General features: G+C 36.4%; 1 protein-coding gene across 2 annotated transcripts in view; it reads left to right on the forward strand.

The window, feature by feature from the left end:
• Positions 1-23239, forward strand: part of KCNH5 (potassium voltage-gated channel subfamily H member 5) — a 952486-nt gene that overhangs the window by 634614 nt on the left and 294633 nt on the right. For both annotated transcript variants that reach the window (XM_031935711.1, XM_031935710.1), the window contains exons 5-6: positions 4704-4819; positions 10702-11094. In XM_031935711.1, coding sequence (XP_031791571.1) covers positions 4704-4819; positions 10702-11094 — 509 coding nt within the window. The remainder of the gene's footprint in view (positions 1-4703; positions 4820-10701; positions 11095-23239) is intronic.

Below are 23239 nucleotides of genomic sequence, written 5' to 3' on the forward strand. Positions count from 1 at the left end.
ATGCATGTAAAGAAATTGCACTTGTACTTCATAACTTTATATAAGTTAAAAAGAAGACTATCATGTTTCTGCTTTTTTCAATAACGTTTTTGGGAGGGGTTTGTGCTGACAGTAAGGAGAGAAGGACAGCATAGGTGTTGTGAGAAAAATCCTAACTCTTTGGAACCGAAACTGCAAGAAGGCCCTAATCAGAGACAAATTGAAAGATTACTGAGTAGCTCAGAAAGCTCATCTTTGAATGCTCCCATTGATTTTAATGTGGACCAAAGCATTCCTTTGCTTTGCATTGATTTGCCACGTTCTAGGGCATTTTGATAGCAAAACTCATAAATGATTACTCAATTTTACAACCGCCTTTGGCTTTGATTTCTCTAGGAAGAAGGAATCCTTTCCAAGTCTTTTCTTCTAAATTTCTCTCTTCTGGTACCTCTGAGTCAGTTCAACATTTACCACCACTTTTTTTTTCTGCCAACAGTTACCAAGTTCTCCTTCTGAAAGCAGATTATAATCCTTAACACTTCCAGAATTCCTTCCCTAACCTTCCTTACCATGCCTTTCCTACCTTCTTCAACCAAAAGACTTCTTTCATATAAGCTATGCTGATACCTAAGAACTGAATATATTTTCTTCTTTAAATTTTAAATATTTATGTATATTGCAGATGCTGTAGTCCTATTTAACTTATTTCCTCATTAATCATCATTAATTCATTCACTAAACAAAACCATTCAATAAAACATTCCACAAAAACAGATCTAGTGCCCACTATGTGTTAGTCAACCACAGTAATATAGTCTGGCTCTGTGTTCCCACCCAAATCTCATCTTGAATTGTAATTTGAATTGTAATCCCCACATTGGGGGAGGGACCTCATGGGAGGTGATTAGATCACGGGGGTGGTCACCCCATGCTGTTCTCATTATAGTGAGTAAGTTCTCCTGAGATCTGATGTTTTTATAAGGGGATTTTCCCCTCTTGGCTCAGCACTTCTCCTTCCTGCTGCCATGTAAAGAAGGACGTGTTCGCTTTCGCTTCTGCCATGATTGCATGTTTCCCAAGGTCTCTCCAGCTATGTGGAACTGTGAGTCAATTAAACCTGTTTCCTTTATAAGTTACCCAGTCTCAGGCAGTTCTTTATAGCAGAATGAGAATGGACTAATACCAAGGATAGAAAATACAAGATCTGGCACCTAAAAGTCACACGATGCAGTCAATTCCCTTTTCATCTATGTTCAAGGGTAGTCTTACTCAGAATATGCTGACTTAAAACATTTTTAGAATGATGGGTTAATATTACCTTTCTCTTTCATTTTCTTTCTGTTCTTTAAATCAACGATAGTCCTATTTTTACTCTTGGAGAAAAATGCCTGTGTTTTATTTTTACTGTTTAAAAATGATTTTTTTCCTTCAAGAAACTAAAATAAGCTAAAGAAAAGAGATGAAATATTCCTTGATCACACTGACTTCATGAGTAAAATAAGGTACACACATATGCAGACATTTGTACAAGCTTTTTTTCTATTAGGAACTACTGCTTACTCATTAAGAAACACAGTTGTAGTATGTGCTTGTGATGGCTTCAAATGGAAAACCAGAGGATGATAATAAGCTTTCATTGTCATATTTCTCCTTCCTCACATTTATTTTCATGAATGATACTGTGAAATCGGAGAAAACCTGCAATTTGATGATTTGTGTTCTTTTATAGATCATTTAATTTATTCCTAAATGTCTCCTTTTTTTTGGTCAAAATATTTTTTTGGATAAACCTTTTCTTCACACAGGGAATGAAAGTGGGCATTTCTTTTAATCCAACTGAGTTATATCAAGAGCTGTAATTTTACCTGTTTTAGAAATCTGAGCCTTCAGTAAGTAAAAAATTGACTTGGAATTTTCTAGAAATAGTCAAGGCAATTATAACATTCTGTTGATTTAAGGTGCACAAATTATCACCAGGTAAAATTATAATATACCTATGACTCATATAGTTACTGTCATCCGAAGACACCCTCATCACTTTTACCAAACAAAGCAAAACCAAACCAAAAACCAGGGATAATGAAACAATATGAGATTTATTTTATATCTGATTTTTAAAGTTACAAATACGATTGATTTATATTGTGGTGTATTTTATGCCAGGCCCTGTTTCAAGTGGTAAGAATGGAGGGAAAAACAAGAGTTTAGCAAGAGTGACTATTATATTAATCAACAGTTGCATCAGTGTTGTTAGTACCAGGTGAGGTATGCATCCCATGATGTGCGTGTACAGAGGAGAGCACATCTCACTTGTGGGTGAATCAAAGAAGCATCAAGGTAATGCTTTAACTGAGGCTGCAGTTACCAGGTTAAGTGTTAGCCAGACAGATGGGGGAGGGAAAAGACATTCCAGGCAGGCAGAATGATTGTAACATGTGAAAACATGGAAACACAAAACAGCATAGGGTGTACAAAGAATTCCTAGTAGATTTAATTTTCATTTTGAATTTATTCTTTATTTGATTTGCTATTGATTTCAATAAGACTGGGATGCAGAGCATGTGTGAGAAAGTGGCAAGAGAGAGGCAGAGCAAATCACTGGGATCAGAAAATAAATGACCTGTATACCAAGGATATACAGTGTTATCCTGGAGGCCTTCAGGTTTCTGTAAAGGGTAATAGGGTAAAAGGCATGTGTTTTAGAAAGAATGTTGCATGCAATGAGGATGTGGTTTTGGAACGCTGCCTAACTCAGGTGAAAAATGGTATGTCAGTAGGGTGCAGAGAGGAGATTCAATTTGAGAGATATTTATTGATGTTATAATCTATAAGGCTGGGAAATAATTGTGTGTGTGTGTGTGTGTCTGTGTGTGTAGGTAATAGTGAAAAGAGGATGGCAAATTTCAAGTTTCTCATTTGGGCAATTAGAAATATCTTGGGGCCATTCGACAAGATCAGGGATGCATGAATGAGGCAGAGTGGGTGATGAAGGGGTAAGGTGGTATCAGTTTTGGACATGTTGAGTGTTGTCAGATGCCTGTAGAACACTGCAGTAAGAAAGGTCCAGTGGCTAATTAGACACATAAGTCTGGCACTCAAAAGAAAAAGTCTCAATTTGTCATAGAGATTGCATGTTGGTTTTTCATTAATGTTGAGTTTTTAGAGTTGGTAGCATATCTGATACCTTTTTTTGTTTCTGCAGCACATTGTACAGGGTAAGTCTTAGGGTTGCATATGATTCCCAAAACCTAACCTTTTTTTTGGTTCTAATTACTAGGATGGGGCCCATTAATGTAGAAGAAATAAAGACTTTCCATCAACTGATGCCAGTTTATTTCTTTTCCAATCCAGTTATTGAATACATAGAGAGACCTGAATTGGTGGGGCAATACAAAGCTTAAATGAAATCAGAATCAGCCTGAATAGTAGTAAAGAATGATATCACCTGTGTTTTATGGTTTGACAGATATTAGGCAGGTGTACAGGTGTATTTCCAGAATTTCTTCCTTAATTTTTTTTTGTCATATTGTCTGAAATTTCATCATTGCCATCATTCCTTTGGAACATCAGGAGTTTTTCAGTTTTAAGGAGTTACCTAATAAATGACCTCATGAAGGGTAATTGTGTAGAAGTTATCAGATAGTGTTAACAACATTTTTTAATGAATCGGAGCTTTTGAGATACCTAGAGAAAGGATAATTGAGACAGGACAAGAGTATGGCTGGTTATGTTCTATTTGTTCACCTCTTATTGACATTTCCTCGAGATTAATGATTTCAGTGCTGGCAATTTGAGGCCCCATAAGAAAATTCTTTCCTATTAAATTGCATTTCTTTCCCCCAAAAGTCACTGTTCTTTCAGAAGGCATTATTAACAATTCTAGATATTCCAAAAATAAATTTAGGTATCACTGCAGTTGTTAATAACAGATAAATAACATTTTGCTATGTTACAAGGAAGATGGAAGTGTGTGAGATAAACCATAAAAAGTAAGATTTGCTGCAATTCAGTTTTATTCTCTTATATCTACACACAAATGCATGAAGGACTTTTTATTAGGGTAAGACAAGCTGCTATAACAAATAAATCCCCAACTTTCAGTGGCTTAATACAATAGAAGCACATTTCTTGCTCATATAACAGTCCAAGGCAAAAGATCCTGGCTGGCATATGGCATTTTCCCACGCAGTTATTCAGAAGCTTTGCTATCCCCTTGGGCCTTGTCATTTGCATCCTTCCAGCTGGTAGAAAGAAAGAGAAATTATGGAGAAGTCACAGTTGCTTCTTAAATCACGGCATGGAAGTGACACACATTACTTCTGTCTACATTCCATTGGTGAGAACCAGGGACATAGGCCATACTAAGATGCAAGAAATTCTGGGAAATATGTTCCTGGTTGGACAGCTATATCCCAATAAGAAAGCTATACAATGCAAGGAGGAGCACAGAATTTTGTGGATAGCTGGTTGCCTTGGCTATGGGGACTATATCACAGATATGGGCAAAACACAAAAGTCACACATAAAAATTGTTCATTATTTTATAGCCACATTTCAAATATATGAGCACATCTATACAGAAGGAAAGAAAATACTTTTGTTTGATACTTTGCATTCATTTTGGATATTATGTGGTTGCTGAGATCTTTTTAATACTAGCAAGAATGTTGGATTTCTTATTCATTGTGTATGAAAAACTGAGACTTTCTTTCCTTATTTTTAAGGTTGGACGAAATTTGCCCGATTGACACGAGCTTTGACAAATAGCCGAAGTGTTTTGCAGCAGCTCACGCCAATGAATAAAACAGAGGTGGTCCACAAACATTCAAGATTAGCTGAAGTAAGTATGAGACAAACTTTGCTTCCCAAGATGGTGGTGTTGGTACATTTTTCTTCCCCAAAATGATTTAATATAGATATTTGTGGCTATGATCTTATAAATACTTAGCTGATAATTTATGTTTCCCTTGTAGAAATATAGAAATTCTAAATATTTCTATTCATTCTCTCCAACTTTTGAAATGGGAGTGTAGCTTATGACATCCCAGGTCATGTCTGTAGAGTATAAGTTTTCTTTGAGCATATCAAATAGGGAGTTCTTTCATTGCTTCATGAGTATATGCAGCAAACACATATTCAGGGTATGCTCTGTGCTTGGCACTCTGCAAAGGATGTAAAGATAAATAAGAAATGGGCCCTGTCATCAAGGAGTTAAATACCCAACAGAAACTGATCATAAGATGTGAAAAAATGCAATGACAGGGTGCCGTGGGAGCCTGTGCAGGAGAATTCGCCCAAATGTGGGGCCCTAGGGAAGGCTGTATGAGTGAGATGATACCTGGACTGAGTGAATTCTGAAGGGAAAATGTGAGAGTTAGTCAGGTAAAGAAGGGATGCAGTTTATTCCTACTAGGGAGGCCAGTATGTACAAAGGCTCAGAGATGAGGTAGTATGATGACGTTGAGTATAACTTTAGTGTAGTTGAATTCAGATGGGGAAGGAGAAGGTAAGGTAGCATGTAGTGAAATGGTGGTGGCTGGTGTCTCATGTGCCAGGAAAATGACCTTTGTGTCTCAGAAAAACCTCTCAAAGGGAGGTGGATCCTAATTGGTTTCTTTTGCAATTTCATGTTTTTATTGTGTTAATTCAAAACCTTTATTCTAAGAAGAGGCCCATAGTTTTTACCAGATTGCCATAGGGATCCAAGGCACGAAATGATTAAAAACTCCTGCGTGACCTAGTGGATCTGTGGAGAATGGGGAGGTAGGGAAACGAGTGAGGAAGTCCTAGCAGTAAGTAAGTCAGCATGACCACGGTTGTCAGCAAGATAGTGATAGCAGAAGCAGGTGGATTGCAGACACATTAAGATTGGAGTAAACACATTTGTTGATACATTAGAATAGTGTGTGAAACAAGGGGTTGAGTCCAGTGTGATTCTATGTTTTTGATTTAGACGACAGGGTAGATAGTACCCTTGGTTAATAAAATGACGAATGTAAGAGGAAGGAAAGACGATTTGAGGACAATGACCATGAGTTCGGTTTTGGGCATACTAAGTTTGAAGAGCCTGAGAGGAAGTCCTAGTGGAGATGCCTGAATGGCAGTGAGATTTATGGGTTTGGCACTCTGGAAAGATATTTGAGTTTGAGTTGTAGGCTTCAGTGTCATCCTTACAATTATGGCTGTTCAAGTCATGTGACTAGATGATGTTACCCTGAGACTAAGGAGAAAAAAAATGAGGACAGAACTCTGAGGCAGCTAGTAGTTTTATTGTTTGCATGTCTTCTATAACCGTAATCTGTGTTACTGTTACTGGTTTGAAAGATGCCAAAAAGCTCATTAAGCTACCAAAACTATGCTGAGCACTACGTTTGAACTCACAAAATATTCTCAGGTAACTTTTACCAAAAGAGAGACAGATAAAATAAAATCCATATGCTTATCAGTTTTCTCTGCTGCAGAAAAGTGAGTTGAAGCACTTCAGAGTAATTTTCTTAACTCATTATAAATATTGACTCTGGTTTGGAGGGGATTAGGAAGTAAAGTATGTTCCCTGAATTTAGAAGACTATAGAGTTTTCCTTAGACCATGGCTAACAAAAAGACTTATTACGGTTTTCTGCTTTAAACAGCACTGTTAGCTTGGGGAAAAATGAATCCTTTGATGTGCAGACATGTTTCTGAAGACCAAAATAAGACGTTAATATAACTAAATATTAACTAATAATAATAATCACAATATTTAAAAGTTAATATGCAATTAGTACAAGATTTAAAGCAGACAATGAGATACGACTTTCTTTTGCAAAAATGCTTAGATTTTGGAGCTATTTACTCTTCTGCCTAAAGTTGCCTGTTTCTTTCTACAAATCAAGCTGAAATGTAGGAGGTTGTTTCTGTGATTGTTAATTTTTATAGTCATGATTCCTTCAGAGTCTTAAGCACACCTTATTCAGGATTTTTCTTTTGTCTGTTACACAACAGAGTGAGAACAAGTGGAAGGGGGCCATAGAGAAGAAAATCTTCTCCCTTAGCACCCAGAATCATTCAGGATTGTTTTTCTGTATGTCCAGGGAAAAGAAAGAAACTTTCCCCTTGACATTTTCTCATTTTTACTTTTGAGAAACTTATTCCTATTTCATCCCATCTGTTTTTTTTTTTTTTTCTTTGCTCTGTGATTAGTGTTAGTTTCTTTACCAGTCATCCCTTATTCATAAACCTGGTTCTGATATAAAACTGCTTTCTGTCAGATCTTAGGATCGGTTTCAGAGAGCACACAGAAATAACAAGATTGTCGATAGACATTTAGTCTGAATACCTGCCCTGCAGCGCATGCTCTTAATCTCCAAAGATAGACATAAAAGAAATATCAAATAAGTACAACAATATTGTTTTTCCAGTGGTACTCAAAACTCATGTAATTTGCTGAACGCAAGTATTTGGTTTTGCTGTGGAATTTTAGGCTCTTTCACTTTTTCAAAGACAGATAAATTTGATCTCAGTTCTACCTGATCCCCCAAATTTGGAGCTGATCCCCAGTTTCAAAGATTCCAGTCTCCATAAAGGTAGTTAATTAATTTTCCGCATGCATTGACACCCTGCTGATTGCCTTTAGCTTGTTCACTTTTATGTTGGGTAGAGATAAATACATGCACCCCGCCACATCAGTCAGCGGGCCTGACTTTGTTGGAGTCAGTGCTCTCAGATCTTCACAGAGGAAGAATGTGTCTGTATTGGTACAAAAATACATCAAAAAAATGTGATTTCATCCTCCCTCCACCAAAGGCTTATTGCTTATAAAAGCACAAATGAAATAACAATGAAAGTGAAGAGTCTGTTACGCACTGTTTTTTAAAAGAGCCCAGGGACAGAGTGAAGATTGAGGTAATGCTTTGCGTATGAAAAAGATCAAGCTTCAATTATTTTTTGTGCACTGCTTTTTATTGTTGCCATTTTCCTCTTCTTCCTCCTCCTTGTCCTCCTCTACCCTTTCCTCCTCCTTTTTGTCCTCATCTTGCATTTTTTTGGAGGCTTTACATACACAAATCACTGTCTAGAGAATTGGGTCCTGAATGTCTAAGGAAATATAAGACAGAGATCTTAACTTGGGCTGTACATTGTAAACACCTGGGAAGGTTTTGAAACTATAGATTCTCTGAGAACCCAAACAAGACCAATTTAATCATTCTCCAGGGTGGAGTCTAGGTATAAGTATACTGTATTCTTTTAAAACTTCCCCAGATGATTTTAATGTATAGCTAGGTTTAAGACTTTCTGAACTTAGGGTGATGCCATTGCATCTTTAGAGGAGACTTGCATTAATCCGGGGTACTGAGCAGGGCTGACATCTGTTAGCACAGTAGGCACAGTGTCCAGGGCCCCACAGCGCTTTTACGGGCCTACAGGATGTTTCCATTTCTATTAACAGCAGAAGAAAACAGAGTAACTTTTAGGTAAAAATGAAAATTGAATGTGTGATATTAATGTATTTATCTTTACAGGAATGCTGTTATAATACATACACACACACACACATATATACACACACATGTATATATATATACTTTTTTTTTTCTTTTTTTTTTGAGACAGAGTCTTGCTCTGTCGCCCAGGCTGGAGTGCGGTGAGTGGTGTGATCTCAGCTCACTGCAACCTCTGCCTCCCAGGTTCAAGTGATTCTCCTGCCTCAGCCTCCAGAGTAGCTGGGACTACAGGCATGTGCCACTACACCTGGCTAACTTTTGTATTTTTAGTAGCGACGGGGTTTCACCATGAAGGAGTCCAGGAAGGAACAAAGGCGTAGGGTCCATGAAGGTGGTAATGCACCCTGGCACTGAGTTTATTCTTATTTCCCAAGTTTGATTTATTTGCGGTTAAACATAGACTGTGTATATATAGATGGTAAACTACTAACATTGAATATGAAGGCAATTTTCATGTGTAGCACAATGAAATTGGAACTGACAGGCCCGTGGTTGAAAGGTAAAAGAAAAACCACGATTATGTACAATTGTATATATATAATGCTTCACCCCAACACGACTTACACTCCTGGTAGGATAATTTGCTCTTAAGTAATTTAAGACATCATGGGAAAAATATAACTGAGGTACTGATAATGGCAAATACATAAAATATCTTTACAAGTATTCTTACAAACCTCAAAATAAAAACAACAATTCTAACATACAATTAAAGAGACCACCAATGATGTTTTCCATATCAAAAAATAGTAACAATGGATATTATATTCTTAGTTTTCCGATACATAAGTTCTGTATGTGAGAGGAACTTTAGGCTACTCTCCCAAGCTTCCAAAGATGCTAGTATATTTGTTTTGCTTTTTGGCATATAACTCAGAGTTACATGCTAACAAGTATTTTTATTTTTATCCATTCCTACATCTAAATATTTAATGCATTTATGATTTTATGATTTGGACTTTTTGACTCCTACCTCCTGGGTCCCATTAGTCCTAGAGACACTGAATAACTGAATACATATGATGGGCAAAGCTGTTGAAAATATTTAAAAATTTCAATTTACCAAACTCTTTAACACATACGGTGTCTTTGGCTTCATTGATGGCAAAGGGCAGAAGTTTTTGGTTTACCCCTTCAACTGTCTTTTTTGTTTTTTTGTTTTTTGTTTTTGAGATGTAGTCTCGCTCTGTCGCCAGGCTGGAGTGCAGTGGCGCAATCTCAGCTCACTGCAACCTCTGCCTCCTGCGTTCAAGTGATTCTAGTGTCTCCACTTCCTGAGTAGCTGGGAGTATAGGAACGCACCACCACACCCATCTAATATTTGTATTTTTAGTAGAGATGGGGTTTCACCATGTTGGCCAGGATGGTCTCGATCTCCTGACCTCGTGATCTGCTTGCCTCAACTATTTTTTAGAATTCCCAGGTTCCAGGTTCCAGAAGGCAATGCTATGTCTTGTGTTGGTTACCTTTGCCCAGGGATACACAAACCTCTACTCTTGCTCTGTCATCTGCTTTTTATCTTTTTTTTTCTACTGTAATTAGACCTAATTAGTATAATTCAAGGTTCATATAACCTTACGCTGAAATTTTTCCATTTGTCAAATAGGTATACAGAAACAAACTTGAGTATTTAATGTTTTTTTCCCTAAAGGAAATTTGCACTTGGGCAAGAAACACAATATTCTTTAAGTCCAAATCTAAGGGAGAAAGGGAAAAAGCAGGTGATACCCTTTACAATCCTTTACACTGCTGTGCCAGCCATCAGGGCCCTTGCTGAGTATCATTCAACAACAACATCACCAACAGTGCGATGCCGGGGTCCAGCAAGGCCATCAGAATCAAAGTTATGCTTCCCGAGGTGCTAAATGTGTATGAAGAATAGATGATGGTGTGTCACCCAAATAACTGCCGGACAGTCCATGAGAGCCATGTGATTCTAGGGGGGCTTACAGAGTGAGTGTGCTGGAGGCACTTGAAGAAGTGGACATCTAGCAGTGTTGTGGATCAGTGTTGGCTACTGCGTCAGAGCAGGCCAGATAGAACAGCAGAAAGACCAGCTTTGGTAGAGCGCTTGGACTTGGAGTGACTTCCTGTGAACAAATTTTAGGACAACTCAGGAAAAGGGGGAGGCAAGACTGTGGAGCATGACTGGCTGTGGTTTGACTGCCAGTAGATTTGAACTCATCACTGACTGTGCAGAGATAACCTAGTCATGTATAAACACATTTTCTCTCTTTTAGGTTCTTCAGCTGGGATCAGATATCCTTCCTCAGTATAAACAAGAAGCGCCGAAGACGCCACCACACATTATTTTACATTATTGTGCTTTTAAAACTACTTGGGATTGGGTGATTTTAATTCTTACCTTCTACACCGCCATTATGGTTCCTTATAATGTTTCCTTCAAAACAAAACAGAACAACATAGCCTGGCTGGTACTGGATAGTGTGGTGGACGTTATTTTTCTGGTTGACATCGTTTTAAATTTTCACACAACTTTCGTGGGGCCTGGTGGAGAGGTCATTTCTGACCCTAAACTCATAAGGATGAACTATCTGAAAACTTGGTTTGTGATCGATCTGCTGTCTTGTTTACCTTATGACATCATCAATGCCTTTGAAAATGTGGATGAGGTAAGTCTTTTGTTTTGGTTTTCTGAGTACCGTGGGTCACATGTTTTGAAAACATCAGGATAAATGGATTCCACAGATAATCCAAACCTCTTTTTAGCCAGCATTTTCAACTTTCTTGAAACCCTTGCCAAAAGTTATTGCATTTGATCACCTTAAGTTATTGTTCATCTATTTCTTTTCCTTGGTATCTGGTTGAAAGTACTAATTACTGGGAATTGGAGGTTGTGAATGGAAGAAGTGGAGGAGAAGAAAAGTGGTGGCATTTGAAGTCAACTACGGTTCACAAACTACATAATTGATTGAAAGAGGATATTAGGTTGGTGCAAAAGTAATTGTGGTTTTCACAATTACTTTTAATGGTAAAAACCACATTTACTTTTATAACAACCTAATAAGTAGATATATTTTCTTTGAAAAGCTGCAGCATTTGAAAACTCTATTCATTCACAGATCTATTGACTGCTCCTCTCAAGATACTTATGGTAACAGTGGTAGAGTTAATATAAAGATAAAGAAAGTTTTATGAAAGAGCAATTCTTGAATTTTTGCCACTTTGGTTTCTTCCTCATAGCTTTTGCTTTACATTTTGTCTGAATATATTTGTGGGTATTGGATGACATATTAGTCCATTTTCATACTGCTATAAATATACAACCTGAGACTGGGTAATTTATAAACAGAAGATATTTAATTGACTCACAGTTCCACATGGCTGGAGAGGCCTCAGGAAACTTATAATCCTAGTGGAAGGAAGCAAGGACTTTCTTCACATGGCGGCAGGAGAGAGAAAGGAGCACAGAGGAAACTGCCACTTTTAAAACCCCCAGATCTCGTGAGAACTCCCTCACTATCATGGGAACAGTGTGGGGAAAACTGCCCCCATAATCTAATCACCTCCCACCAGGTCCCTCTCTTGACATGTGGGGATTACTATTCGAGATGAGATTTGGGTGGGGACACAGAACCAAACCATATCAGATGACTTCTGATGTCTGGTCTAATATAAGACTCTGCTTCTTCAGTGTTATCAGTGCACCTAGAAGTAATTAAAATATGTAAAAGCTTAAAAGACTACTTCATTCGCAGCTTCTCAGCCTCTAACTTAATAGCAGATGATATTTAAGTTGTTACACCAAGCTAATAGGATGCAATCAGTAATTTCAATTCATAATACATAGAAGAGTCAGTATAGACTATATCTATTATTAAAATGTGTTAATAATGGTAATATTACTAACTTAATTGTCCTAAGATGTTCCTATAGATTCTACTCTGTAGACTGCTCAATGGAAAATTCCTTATTCTGTTATTATTTTTATTATACATTATAATATATTATTGTTTCTCTATGTGTGTTGGGAGATAGATTGAAACTTTTCTTCAGTGACTTTTTCCATAAAATATTTACATTCAATCAACTATAATAATACAAATATTATTTCCCCCAAATTTAATATAGACATTGTGTTTTCATACTGTATATGTAATTATTACTTTACAAATTATGGCAAAAAAGAAATCATAGTAATTCATTTTCCAAGTTTTGAGTCCACGTACATGAAGCTTTTAAAGACTTTTTTTTTCAAATTTATCTTCTGAAGTGAGTTAAAGAAGTTAATTTTGAAAATGCAAATCACATAATGGGGACAATAAGCAATATTTATGTTTTGCACACTGCACAGATGATTACATTAATAGCTAGGTTATTTAGAACATAGGCCTAAAGATTTTAATAAAAGGAATCACTCATGTGGAATCTAGAAAAGTTCATCTCATATAGAGTAGAATGATGGTAACCAGGGGGTGGGGTGAATGGAGAGATGGTCAAAGAATACAAAACTTCAGTTAGATGGAACTAAATTCAAGAGCTCTATTATACAACATGGCGACTATAGTTAACAATGTACTACATTCTGTAAAAATGCTAAGAAAGTGGGTGTAAAGTGTTCTCACCACAAAAATGATAACTATGTGAAGAAACACATATGCTAACTAGCTAGATTTAGTCATTCCACAATGCATACGTACTTAAAGATGTCATGTTCTACATGTATTTTTAATTTCTGTCCATTAAAAATAATCAAAAGATTGGTTTGATTAGTATTGCAGTAAATATATTGTATAATAAAAAATACATATATAATTATATGTAATACTGCAATAATATTTATATTAAAAGATTCCCTCAATTTTGCTCATATTCAAGAAATGCAAAGTAAATCTGCACTAAATACAATTTTCATTTATCACACTGCAAAGACCGAAACTATTAGAACGCTAGGCTATTGAGTGTAGTAGCTAAGTAGGCACACTGCTTAAATCTCCTTTCATAAACATGTGTTGTGTGGAGTACAGTCAGCAGCACCCTCGGTCCAGCTCCTGGCTTTAGAAAGCCTGTTGTTAGCATCTCTTCTTAATTCAACATTTAGTGATCTCACAGTGGTAGCTTGAAATTAGCCACAGTGGGAGTATTTACACCACAGAAAGTAGCAAAAGCTACAAATCAAGGCCTTTTTAAAAAACTTTCTGTAGAGCTAGTTGTTAATCATTTTCCAACACAGCACTGAACACAGTTAACTGAAGGCTGCTGCCTTTTCTGATCTGCTGCAGCTCACATATTGAAGTTGGGCTCACACATTTCCCCAGGGCTGCTCCCCGTCAATGTCTGAGTATGGTGGGAATACTATAACTTGTCCATAGGTGCAACTTTTGCTCTGGGACTGTCCATTTATTATGTAAAAGTTTAAGCTTTTTCTTCCTACCTGAGTCTTCCTTCCCTCTTTCACAGGTGTTAGACTTGCATTGTAGTCCAAAGGCTCTTCGTGTTCCCCTCCTCCCCATTTTGTCCTTTCCAGGCATTTACGTCAGTAAAATTATTGCGTAAATAACCCTGACTTGGCATCTACCCCTTACAGGACCTCACTTGATCAAGTGGGATGTGGTGCGTCACTCTTATATACTGCTCAGGGGAGAATGAATTGGTAAAATCTCTATAAAGAACAGTTGGCAATGTCTCGTTTTAAAAAAGAGAAGACCCTAGAGTGCCACTTTCAAATTTTTCGGCAGATTCTTTTATTATTTGCTTCCATGTCACCAGACGATGTGACTACATATCTACCTCTTGGTTTGTCAATTTTAGGTTTTGTCTTTGACTTCTCACTATGACAGGTGAGATTTTAGGTCCCCTTTCTACCTTCTCTTACTATTTACATGCACCATTTTCATCACCTCATTCTCACAATGTATCATCCTTTTGATTCAATAAATATTAAGCATTGATATTTTTATTATTAATTTGTTTCTTTTTTTGGAGACAGAGTCTTGCTCTGTCACCCAGGCCAGAGTGCAGTGGTATGATCACTGCAACCTCTGCCTCCCAGGTTCAAGCGATTCTCCTGCCTCAACCTCCATAGCAGCTGGGACTGGAGATGCACACCACCACATTCAGCTAATTTAAAAAATTTTTTTTAGTATTTCACCATGTTGGCCAGCCTGGTCTTGAATTCCTGACCTCAAGTGATCCGCCCGCCTCAGCCTCCCAAAATGTTGGGATTACAGGTGTGAGCCACTGGGCCCTGCCAAGTCTTTATATTATTATGACTGCAAATATGCACTTTCTAGCTGATCCTTGCAGCATGTTGTAATTACTTTTCTTTTTCTGCACTTTCCATTTTTCTGGGAGCTGATAACTGTCTGATTTTACGTTTTCTATGTTCTTATCACTAATTCAGCCGCAAAGTTCTCTGACAATTATCTAAATCTCCCTTCATTACATTGATGCAAGAGATATTCTGTCAATATCATTTTCTTAAACAAACCTCTCTTTACTCTTTCACCTAATTGATGGTTGAGCTAGCCATAATATTTTGGCTAGAGATAATTTTCCTTCAGAATTTTGAAAGATACAATGCCATTGTACTCTATCTCCCGGTAATTCTGATAAGAAACTTGAAGTCATTATGATTTCTGGTCCTTTACGTGTGACCTATTTTCTCTTTCTGGAAGTTTCATATATCTTCTCTGTCCCAAGGTTCTGTAACTTTCTGATGATATACCTTTGTGCAGATCTATTTTCATCAGTTTTGATGGGTATTAACTAGGTGGTCCTTTTCAGTCTGGAAAAACATGGGTACTGTCTCGATATTTTTCCTATTATGATTTTCTCCAGCCCTCTGACCTTTTCTAAATTTTCTCTCTTTCTGGAACTGCTTTTATTCAGATATTGTACCTATGGGACCACTCCTGTAATTTCCTTTAAAAAAAAAAAAACTCCTATTTTCCAATCCTTTATAATTTGCTATACTTTCTGGGAGATTTCTTCCACATTTTTCTAATGTTCTTTGTCCCTAATAATGCCTTCCTTGCTTAAGGTCTAGTTTGCTCTATACTATTATAGCTAAATTTACTTTTGTGTAGTTGGTGTGTATTTGGTCTGTGTATTTCTGGATATGTATTTTATGAGTAGTGTATAGATTCTGAAAGTCTCTTTAACAGGCAAGTTTAATCTGTTTACATTGATTGTGATTAATTACGTTTTGATTTACTTAGTACATCTTATTTTCTATTTTTAAATGCCTTTTCTTATCTTTGTTTTTTGCTGTTTTCTTTTTCCTTTTGTTTTTCCAGGTTTTGGATTGATTGAACTTTTCTTTAATCTCTTGGATTCCTCCTACTGGTTTGGAATTTTTTCTGTTAATCGATTACTTGTACATTTTTAACATCAGTGTTTGACTTAAATTCCAGAAGCTTCTAAGTATCTTTACCTTTCTTCATTTAATTCAAGCACTTCTGTTCCCCTTCATCTTTCAAATGATTATTGTCTTTTATTTTGGGCCTACATTATTTTTTGATTTTTCCTTTTAATCTGTGATTGTTTTATTAATATTTAATGGTCAATTCTTATTTAGATTTATCCACGTTTATCAGCTTCTTCATTCATACTATTTTACGCATTCTTTGCCTTCTTTCTGGGTCAGTTTCTGTAGATTGGCTCTTTATTACCCCTTATTATAACATTCACCTTTCTGGAACATATTTCTTTCAGGAAGCCTGCCTGCATCATTCCCAAGCAGCTTTAATTAATATCTTCACCATATTTCATCTGTATAGGTATGCATCTTAATATAGTTAAAAATATTTTTTCCTTTGTTGATTTGTGTGTGTTCATAAGCACTATATCAGCTGTTGGATGTTCTGGAGTCTTGTGCCTTGTCTAGGACATATTTGTTTTGAGACTTTGAGAGGGTTACTCTGGTTCTCAGTTTCCATGATGTAAAACAAGGGAAGGAGTATATAGCTAAATTACTTATATCACAAGGTGGTTATAAGGAATAAATGGGAAAAGGGATACTAATAAATTTTGCTTGTAGAATTCTGCTAGTCTGATGGAGTATGATTATTTCATTTGTATGTTTGTTTCCTCAGCTGGATTATAAATCCTGTGATGGTGAACAATGTGTCTTCCATCTCCTTGGTATTTCTTCATTGTTCTTAAGGTATACTGGTGACTTATTGACATGAAGCAGTAAAATGTTAGCAAGGTTTTAGTAAGTTGTACAATGACATAAAAATAAAACAGAACTTAAACCTGAAGAGGAAGTACATTAATGGTGTCTTGGGAATAAGAGAGAATATGAGTCTGAAAATTATGATGTAATCCTTTTACATGATGCAAGTGCAGAATGACATAAAAGACTTAATAACATTCTTTATTTTCGAGATTGTCAACATGCTCTCTGAAGGTAGTTTTGGTTTACTAGGAATTCATGAACTGAATATGTGATTCTTTAAGAAGATTGTGAGGCAGAAAAGATAGATTCCATTGAAGAAGGCATTCTGTTTAAAAAGAAGGAACATAAATGTTCTAAAAGCCATAAACAGAGGGTAAAAGAATGTTGTCACTAAGAATCCAAAGAATAGGATTGAGCTTCTTTGTAGTATGCATTGGAATACAGCTTTGGGAGGTTCAGGGAGCCTGAATTTGCAGAGATTAGAGGGAGTTGAGCCATAGAACATCATCAAAGATGGAGCAGCTGCAGATAACATGCAGTTTGGTAGCATAGGAGGATTTAGGACATATGATACATGGGGAATTTTGATGATAATGAGTAGTCTTAATAAGTGATAAACATAAAAACTAGGTCAAAAAATGAAATTGAGGAAAGATAACTCATGCATCGCTTTAGAAGAAAGAATGAATAGAACAATGACTACTAAGTGGAAGTATGTAAATACTTCTAATTTTCAGAAAAGTTTATGGAAAATAATTTTCTAAATTATTGTTTTTTCATGAATTATACTTGTCAAGCTGCCACATGCATTATTTCACTTTATCCTATATAATTACATTAATAATCCTTATTTCTGATCTAGTCATTAAAACAAGAATAGGAAATCAGAGAGGCTAATTATGCTTCTAGACTTCCGTAACTTTTGTCAGAAAGTTAGAATCCTCTTTGTCCCTTTTTCTTGCCATCTCAGACTTTCTGCAAAGAATAGCATGTTAGAAATTGTTATTTAATACAGTTGGCTTGCCATTACCTTTTCATTAAAGTGTATAGATAATTTAAAATAATATTTGAGTAGTGTAACTAGGATGTACCTAATTTTTCTGTTTGTTTTCCTAGTTTTATTCTTATTAAATCCATATAAATACTGCCTGTCTAAGTCTGTTTTGTGCTGCCATAGCAAAATACCACAGGTTGGGTCATTTATGAAGAACAGGAACTTATTTCTCACAGTTTTGGAGACTAGGAAGTCCAAGGCACTGGCATCTGGTGTCTTGTGGGGGCCTTCCTACTGTGTCCTCACATGGTGGAAGGCAGAAGAGCAGACAAGACAAATGATGTGTCCTCACATAGCAGAAGACAGCAAACCGCTTCTACAAGCCCTTCTTACAGTGGAATTAATCCATGCATGAGGGCAGATCCCTCATGACCTGAATACATTCTATTTGACCTCATCTCCCAACGTTATTGCATTGAAGATTAAGTTTTAACATATATATTTGAGGGGACAAACCTATCAAACCATAGCACTAGCCAATCCTTCTTGGAATTGGTTGATTTTTCTTTTCACTGTGATCCCCAGCTGATGATAGCATGCCAACATTGAGTCCTGAGCAATCTGCTTTTAAATCTAACTTTGTAAAGAGTGTGAACCTTTTTAAAAATAGACTTTATTTTTTAAGACTGCTTTTAGGTTTGTAGCAAGATTGAGGAGGTACAAAGATTTCCCATGTACCCTTTGCTCCCAAACATGCATAGATTCTCCCACTATGAAAATTCCGCACCAGAGTGGTACATCTGTTACAGTTGATGAACCCACATGAATACATCATTGTCACCCAAAGTTGATAGTTTCTAGTGGCTTTCACTCTTGATTTTGTACCTTTAATGGGTTTGGACAGAGGTATGATGACATGTGTCCTCCATTACAGCATCGCACAGATTAGTTTTACTGTCTTAAAATTTTTTTCATGTTCTGCTTATTCTTTCCCCCTTCTCTGCTAACCCGTGGCAATCACTGATCCCTTGTGTCTCAATAGTTTTGGCTTCTCTAAGTGTCACATATTTAGAATCAGATAGTTTGTAGTGTTTTCGTATTGGCTTCTTTCTCTTAGTCAGATGCATTTAAGGTTCCTCTGTGTTTTTTCAAGGCTTGATAGCTCCTTTTTTTTTTTTTTTTCTGTGCTGAATAACATATCATTGTCTGGATGTATCACAGTTTATTTATTCATTCACCTACCTACTGAAGAACATCTTGGATGCTTCCAAGTTTTGTCAAAATTATGAATAAAGCTGTTATAAACATTCATGTGCAGGTTTATATGTAGACATAAGTTTTAAACATATTTGGGTAAATACCAAGAAACATGATTGCTGAATCATATGGTAAGACTATGTTTAATTTTGTAAGAAACTTTCAAACTGTCTGTCTTCCAAAGTGGCAGCAACATTATGTATTCCCATCAGCGATGAATGAGAATTTCTGTTGTTCCTCATCCTTGCCAACATTTGGCGGTGTTAGTATTTTGGAGTTTGACTATTCTAATAGGTGTGTAGTGGTATCTGTTTAAATGTATCTGTTTTGATGTTTTAAAATTTGTGTTTGCCAAATGGCATATGTTGCTGAACATCTTTTTATATGCTTAATTCTCATAGGAATATCTTCTTTGGTAGGATGTGTGTTCAGATCTTTTGTCCATTGTTTATTTTTATTGTTGTTTTAAGAGTTTTTATATTTTAGATGATCGTACTTTATTAGATGTCTTTTGCAAATATTTTCTCTCAGTTTGTGCCTTGTCTTCTCATTCTTTTGACTGTGACTTTTGCAGAGCAGAAGTTTACATTTTAATTAAGTCCAGCTTATCAATTATTACTTTCATGGATTGTGCCTTTGGTGTTGTACCTGTAAAGTTATTGTCATACTCAAGGTCATCTAGATTTTCTCTTATGTTATCTCCCATAAGTTTTATAGTTTTGCATTTTATATTTTATACGATTCATTATGAGTTAAATTTCATGAAGGGTGTAGGGTCAGTGTGGATATCCAGTTGTTCTTCCATCACTATTTTTTGAAAAGACTGTTTGTTTTGTTGCATTGCCTTTTTGCCTTCTTCTAAGATCAGTTGATTATATTTATGTGGGTCTATTCCTGGATTCTCTATTCTGATCAGTTAATCTGTTTGTCTATTTTTTCACCAGTGCCATACTCTCTTTATTGCTATAGTTCTATAGTTAGTCTGAAAGTCATGTAGCATGAGTCTTCTGACTTTGTTCTTCAACTTCCATGTTGTAGTGGCTATTTTGAATTTTTTGGCTGTCCATATAAGCTAGAATCAGTCTACTTGTATCAACAAAATAACCTCCTAGGTTCTTGACTGGGTTTTTGTTGTCTCTAGTTCATTTTGAGAAGAACTGACATCTTGACAATATTGAGTCTTACTATCCATGAACATGAAATATCTCTTCACTTATTTAGTTCTCTTTCATGTATTTCATCGGTTTTGTAGTTTTCCTCATAGATCATGTACACATTTTATTAGATTTATATTTAAGTATTTTGGGGAGGGCCAAAGTAAATGGCATTATGATTCTTATTTCAAATTCCTCTTGTGCCTTGCTAGTATACAGAAAAGCAATTGCCTTTTGTATTAGCCTTGTAACCTGGAACCTTACTATAATTACTTATGAGTTTCATGGTTTTTGGTCAATTTATTCATATTTTCTACATAGATAATTATCTCATCTCATGGATAATCATCTGTGAACAATAACATTTTTATTTCTTCCTTCCCAGTAAGTGTACCTTTTCTTGTTTTATTGCATTAGCTAGGATTTCCATGATGATTTTGAAAAGAAGTGATGAGAGGGAACATCTTTGCCTTGTTCCTGATCTTAATAGGAAAGCTTCTGGCTTTTCACTTTTGAATATGATGTTAGTTGTAGGTTTTTTTTTTTTTAGATGTTCTTTATCATGTTCAAGAATTTTCTCTTTACTTGTAGTTTGTTGAGAGTATTTTATCATGAATAGATGTTGGATTTGTTAAATGATTTATCTACATCCATTGATATGATCATGTCATTTTCCTTTAGCTTGTTGATGTTATGGATTACATTAATTGACTTTCAAATGTTGCACCAGCTTTGCATACCTAGAACCAAATCCAGTTGGTCACAGTGTATACTTTTAAAAATACATAGTTAGATTAAAATTTTTAAATTGAACATTAACAAAACCAATATTTCGTTGAGAATTTTTACATCTACGTTCATGAGAGATATTGGTTTGCACTTTTCTTGATGTCTTTGTGTGGTTTTGGTATTGGGGTAATGCTGGTCTCATCAAATGAATAAGAAAGTATTCTTTCTGCCTCTCCTTCTGGAAAACATTGGAGGAAATTGGTATAATTTATTCCTTAAATGTTTGATAGATTTCACTTGTGAACCTGTCTGGGCCTGGTGCTTTGTGTTTTAGAAGGTTATTAATTATTGATGCAATTTCTTTAATAGATATAGTTCTATTCAGATTATTTTTTTCTTGTGTGGGTCTTAGCAGATGTGTCTCTCAAGGATTTGGTTTATTTCATTATCAAATTTATCAGATCTGTGGGCAGAGTTCATGGTATTTCTTAATTATCCCTTTAGTATTCATGGAATTTGTAGTAGTGTCCCCTCTTTCATTTCTAATATTAGTAATTTGTATCTTCTCTCTCTCTTGTTTTGTTAGCCTGACTAGAGGCTTATTGATTTAATTTTTTTTTTTTTTTGAGATGGAACCTCACTCTGTCACCCAAGCTGGAGTGCAGTGGCACAGTCTCAGCTCACTGCAACCTCTGCCTCCTGGCCTCAAGTGATTCTCATGCTACAGGCGCATGCCACCACGCCTGGCTAATGTTTTGTATCTTGGTAGAGACAGGGTTTCACCACGTTGCCCAGGGTGGTCTTGAGTTCCTGAGATCAGGTGATTTGCCTGCCTTGGCCTCCCAAAGTGCTGGGATTCCAGGCATGAGCCACTATGCCCAACCAAAAAAAAAAAAAAAAAATTAATTTTATTTTAAGTTCTGGGATATACATGTAGGACATGCAGGTCTGTTACAGAGGTAAACCTGTGTCATGGTGGTTTGCTGCACCGATCAATCCATCACCTAGGTATTAAGCCCCACATGTATTAACTAATCTTCTTGATGCTCTCCCTCCCACTCCCTGGCATCCCCTCCCCACCATCAGGCCCAGGTATATGTTGTTCCCTTCCCCGTGTCCGTGTGCTCATTGTTCAGCTCTGACTTATGAGTAAGAACATGTGGTGTTTGGTTTTCTGAGTTTTAAAATCCTTTCAAAGAATCAGTTTTCGGCTTTGTTGATTTTTAAAAATGTATGTCCTATTTTCAATTTCATTTATTTCTGCTTTAATTTTTTTTTTTTTTTTTTTGAGACGGACTCTCACTCTGTCACCCAGGCTGGAGTGCAGTGGTGTGATCTCGGCTGACTGCAAACTCTGTCTCCTGGGTTCACGCCATTTTCCTGCCTCAGCCTCCCAAGTAGCTGGGACTACAGGCACCCGCCACCATGCCTGGCTAATTTTTTCGTATTTTTAGTAGAGATGGGGTTTCACCTTGTCAGCCAAGATGGTCTCGATCTCCCAACCTCATGATCCACCTGCCTCGGCCTCCCAAAGTGCTGGGATTATAGGCTTGAACCATCGTGCTCAGCTATTTCTGCTTTAATTTTTATGATGGCTTTTCTTTGACTTACTTTGGATTTAATTTCCTCCTCTTTTTCTAGTTTGCAAAGGTGAAAGTTTAGATTATTGATTTTAGATTTTTCTTCTTTTCCAGTATATGCATTCAAAGCTATAAATTTCCCTTTAAGCACTGCTTTTGCGATATCCTGTCCTACACATTGTTAAATTGTATTTTCATTTCATATAGCTCAAATTATTTTAAATTTCTTTTGAGAGTTCTTCTTTGACTCGTGTTATTTAAAGTGTGTTATTTAATCTCCAAGTGTTTAGGTATTTTTCAGATATTGTTCTGTTATTGATTTCTTTTTATTTATTTATTTATTTATTTATTTATTTTTATTATACTTTAAGTTCTAGGGTACATGAGCATAACGTGCCGATTTGTTACATATGTATACATGTGCCATGTTGGTGTGCTGCACCCATCAACTCGTCAGCTCCCATCAATTCATCATTTATATCAGGTATAACTCCCCAATGCAATCCCTCCCCCCTCCCCCCTCCCCATGATAGGCCCCATTGTGTGATGTTCCCCTTCCCGAGTCCAAGTGAGCTCATTGTTCAGTTCCCACCTATGAGTGAGAACATGCGGTGTTTGGTTTTCTCTTCTTGTGATAGTTTGCTAAGAATGATGGTTTCCAGCTGCATCTATGTCCCTACAAAGGACGAAAACTCATCCTTTTTTATGGCTGCATAGTATTCCATGGTGTATATGTGCCACATTTTCTTAATCCAGTCTGTCACTGATGGACATTTGGGTTGATTCCAAGTCTTTGCTATTGTGAATAGTGCCGCAATAAACATACGTGTGCATGTGTCTTTGTAGTAGCATAATTTATAATCCTTTGGGTATATACCCAGTAGTGGGATGGCTGGGTCATAACAAACTGTCTCTCTGACC

This window comes from Piliocolobus tephrosceles, chromosome 6, assembly GCF_002776525.5.
Source record: "Piliocolobus tephrosceles isolate RC106 chromosome 6, ASM277652v3, whole genome shotgun sequence".
NCBI classification, from domain to species: domain Eukaryota; kingdom Metazoa; phylum Chordata; class Mammalia; order Primates; family Cercopithecidae; genus Piliocolobus; species Piliocolobus tephrosceles.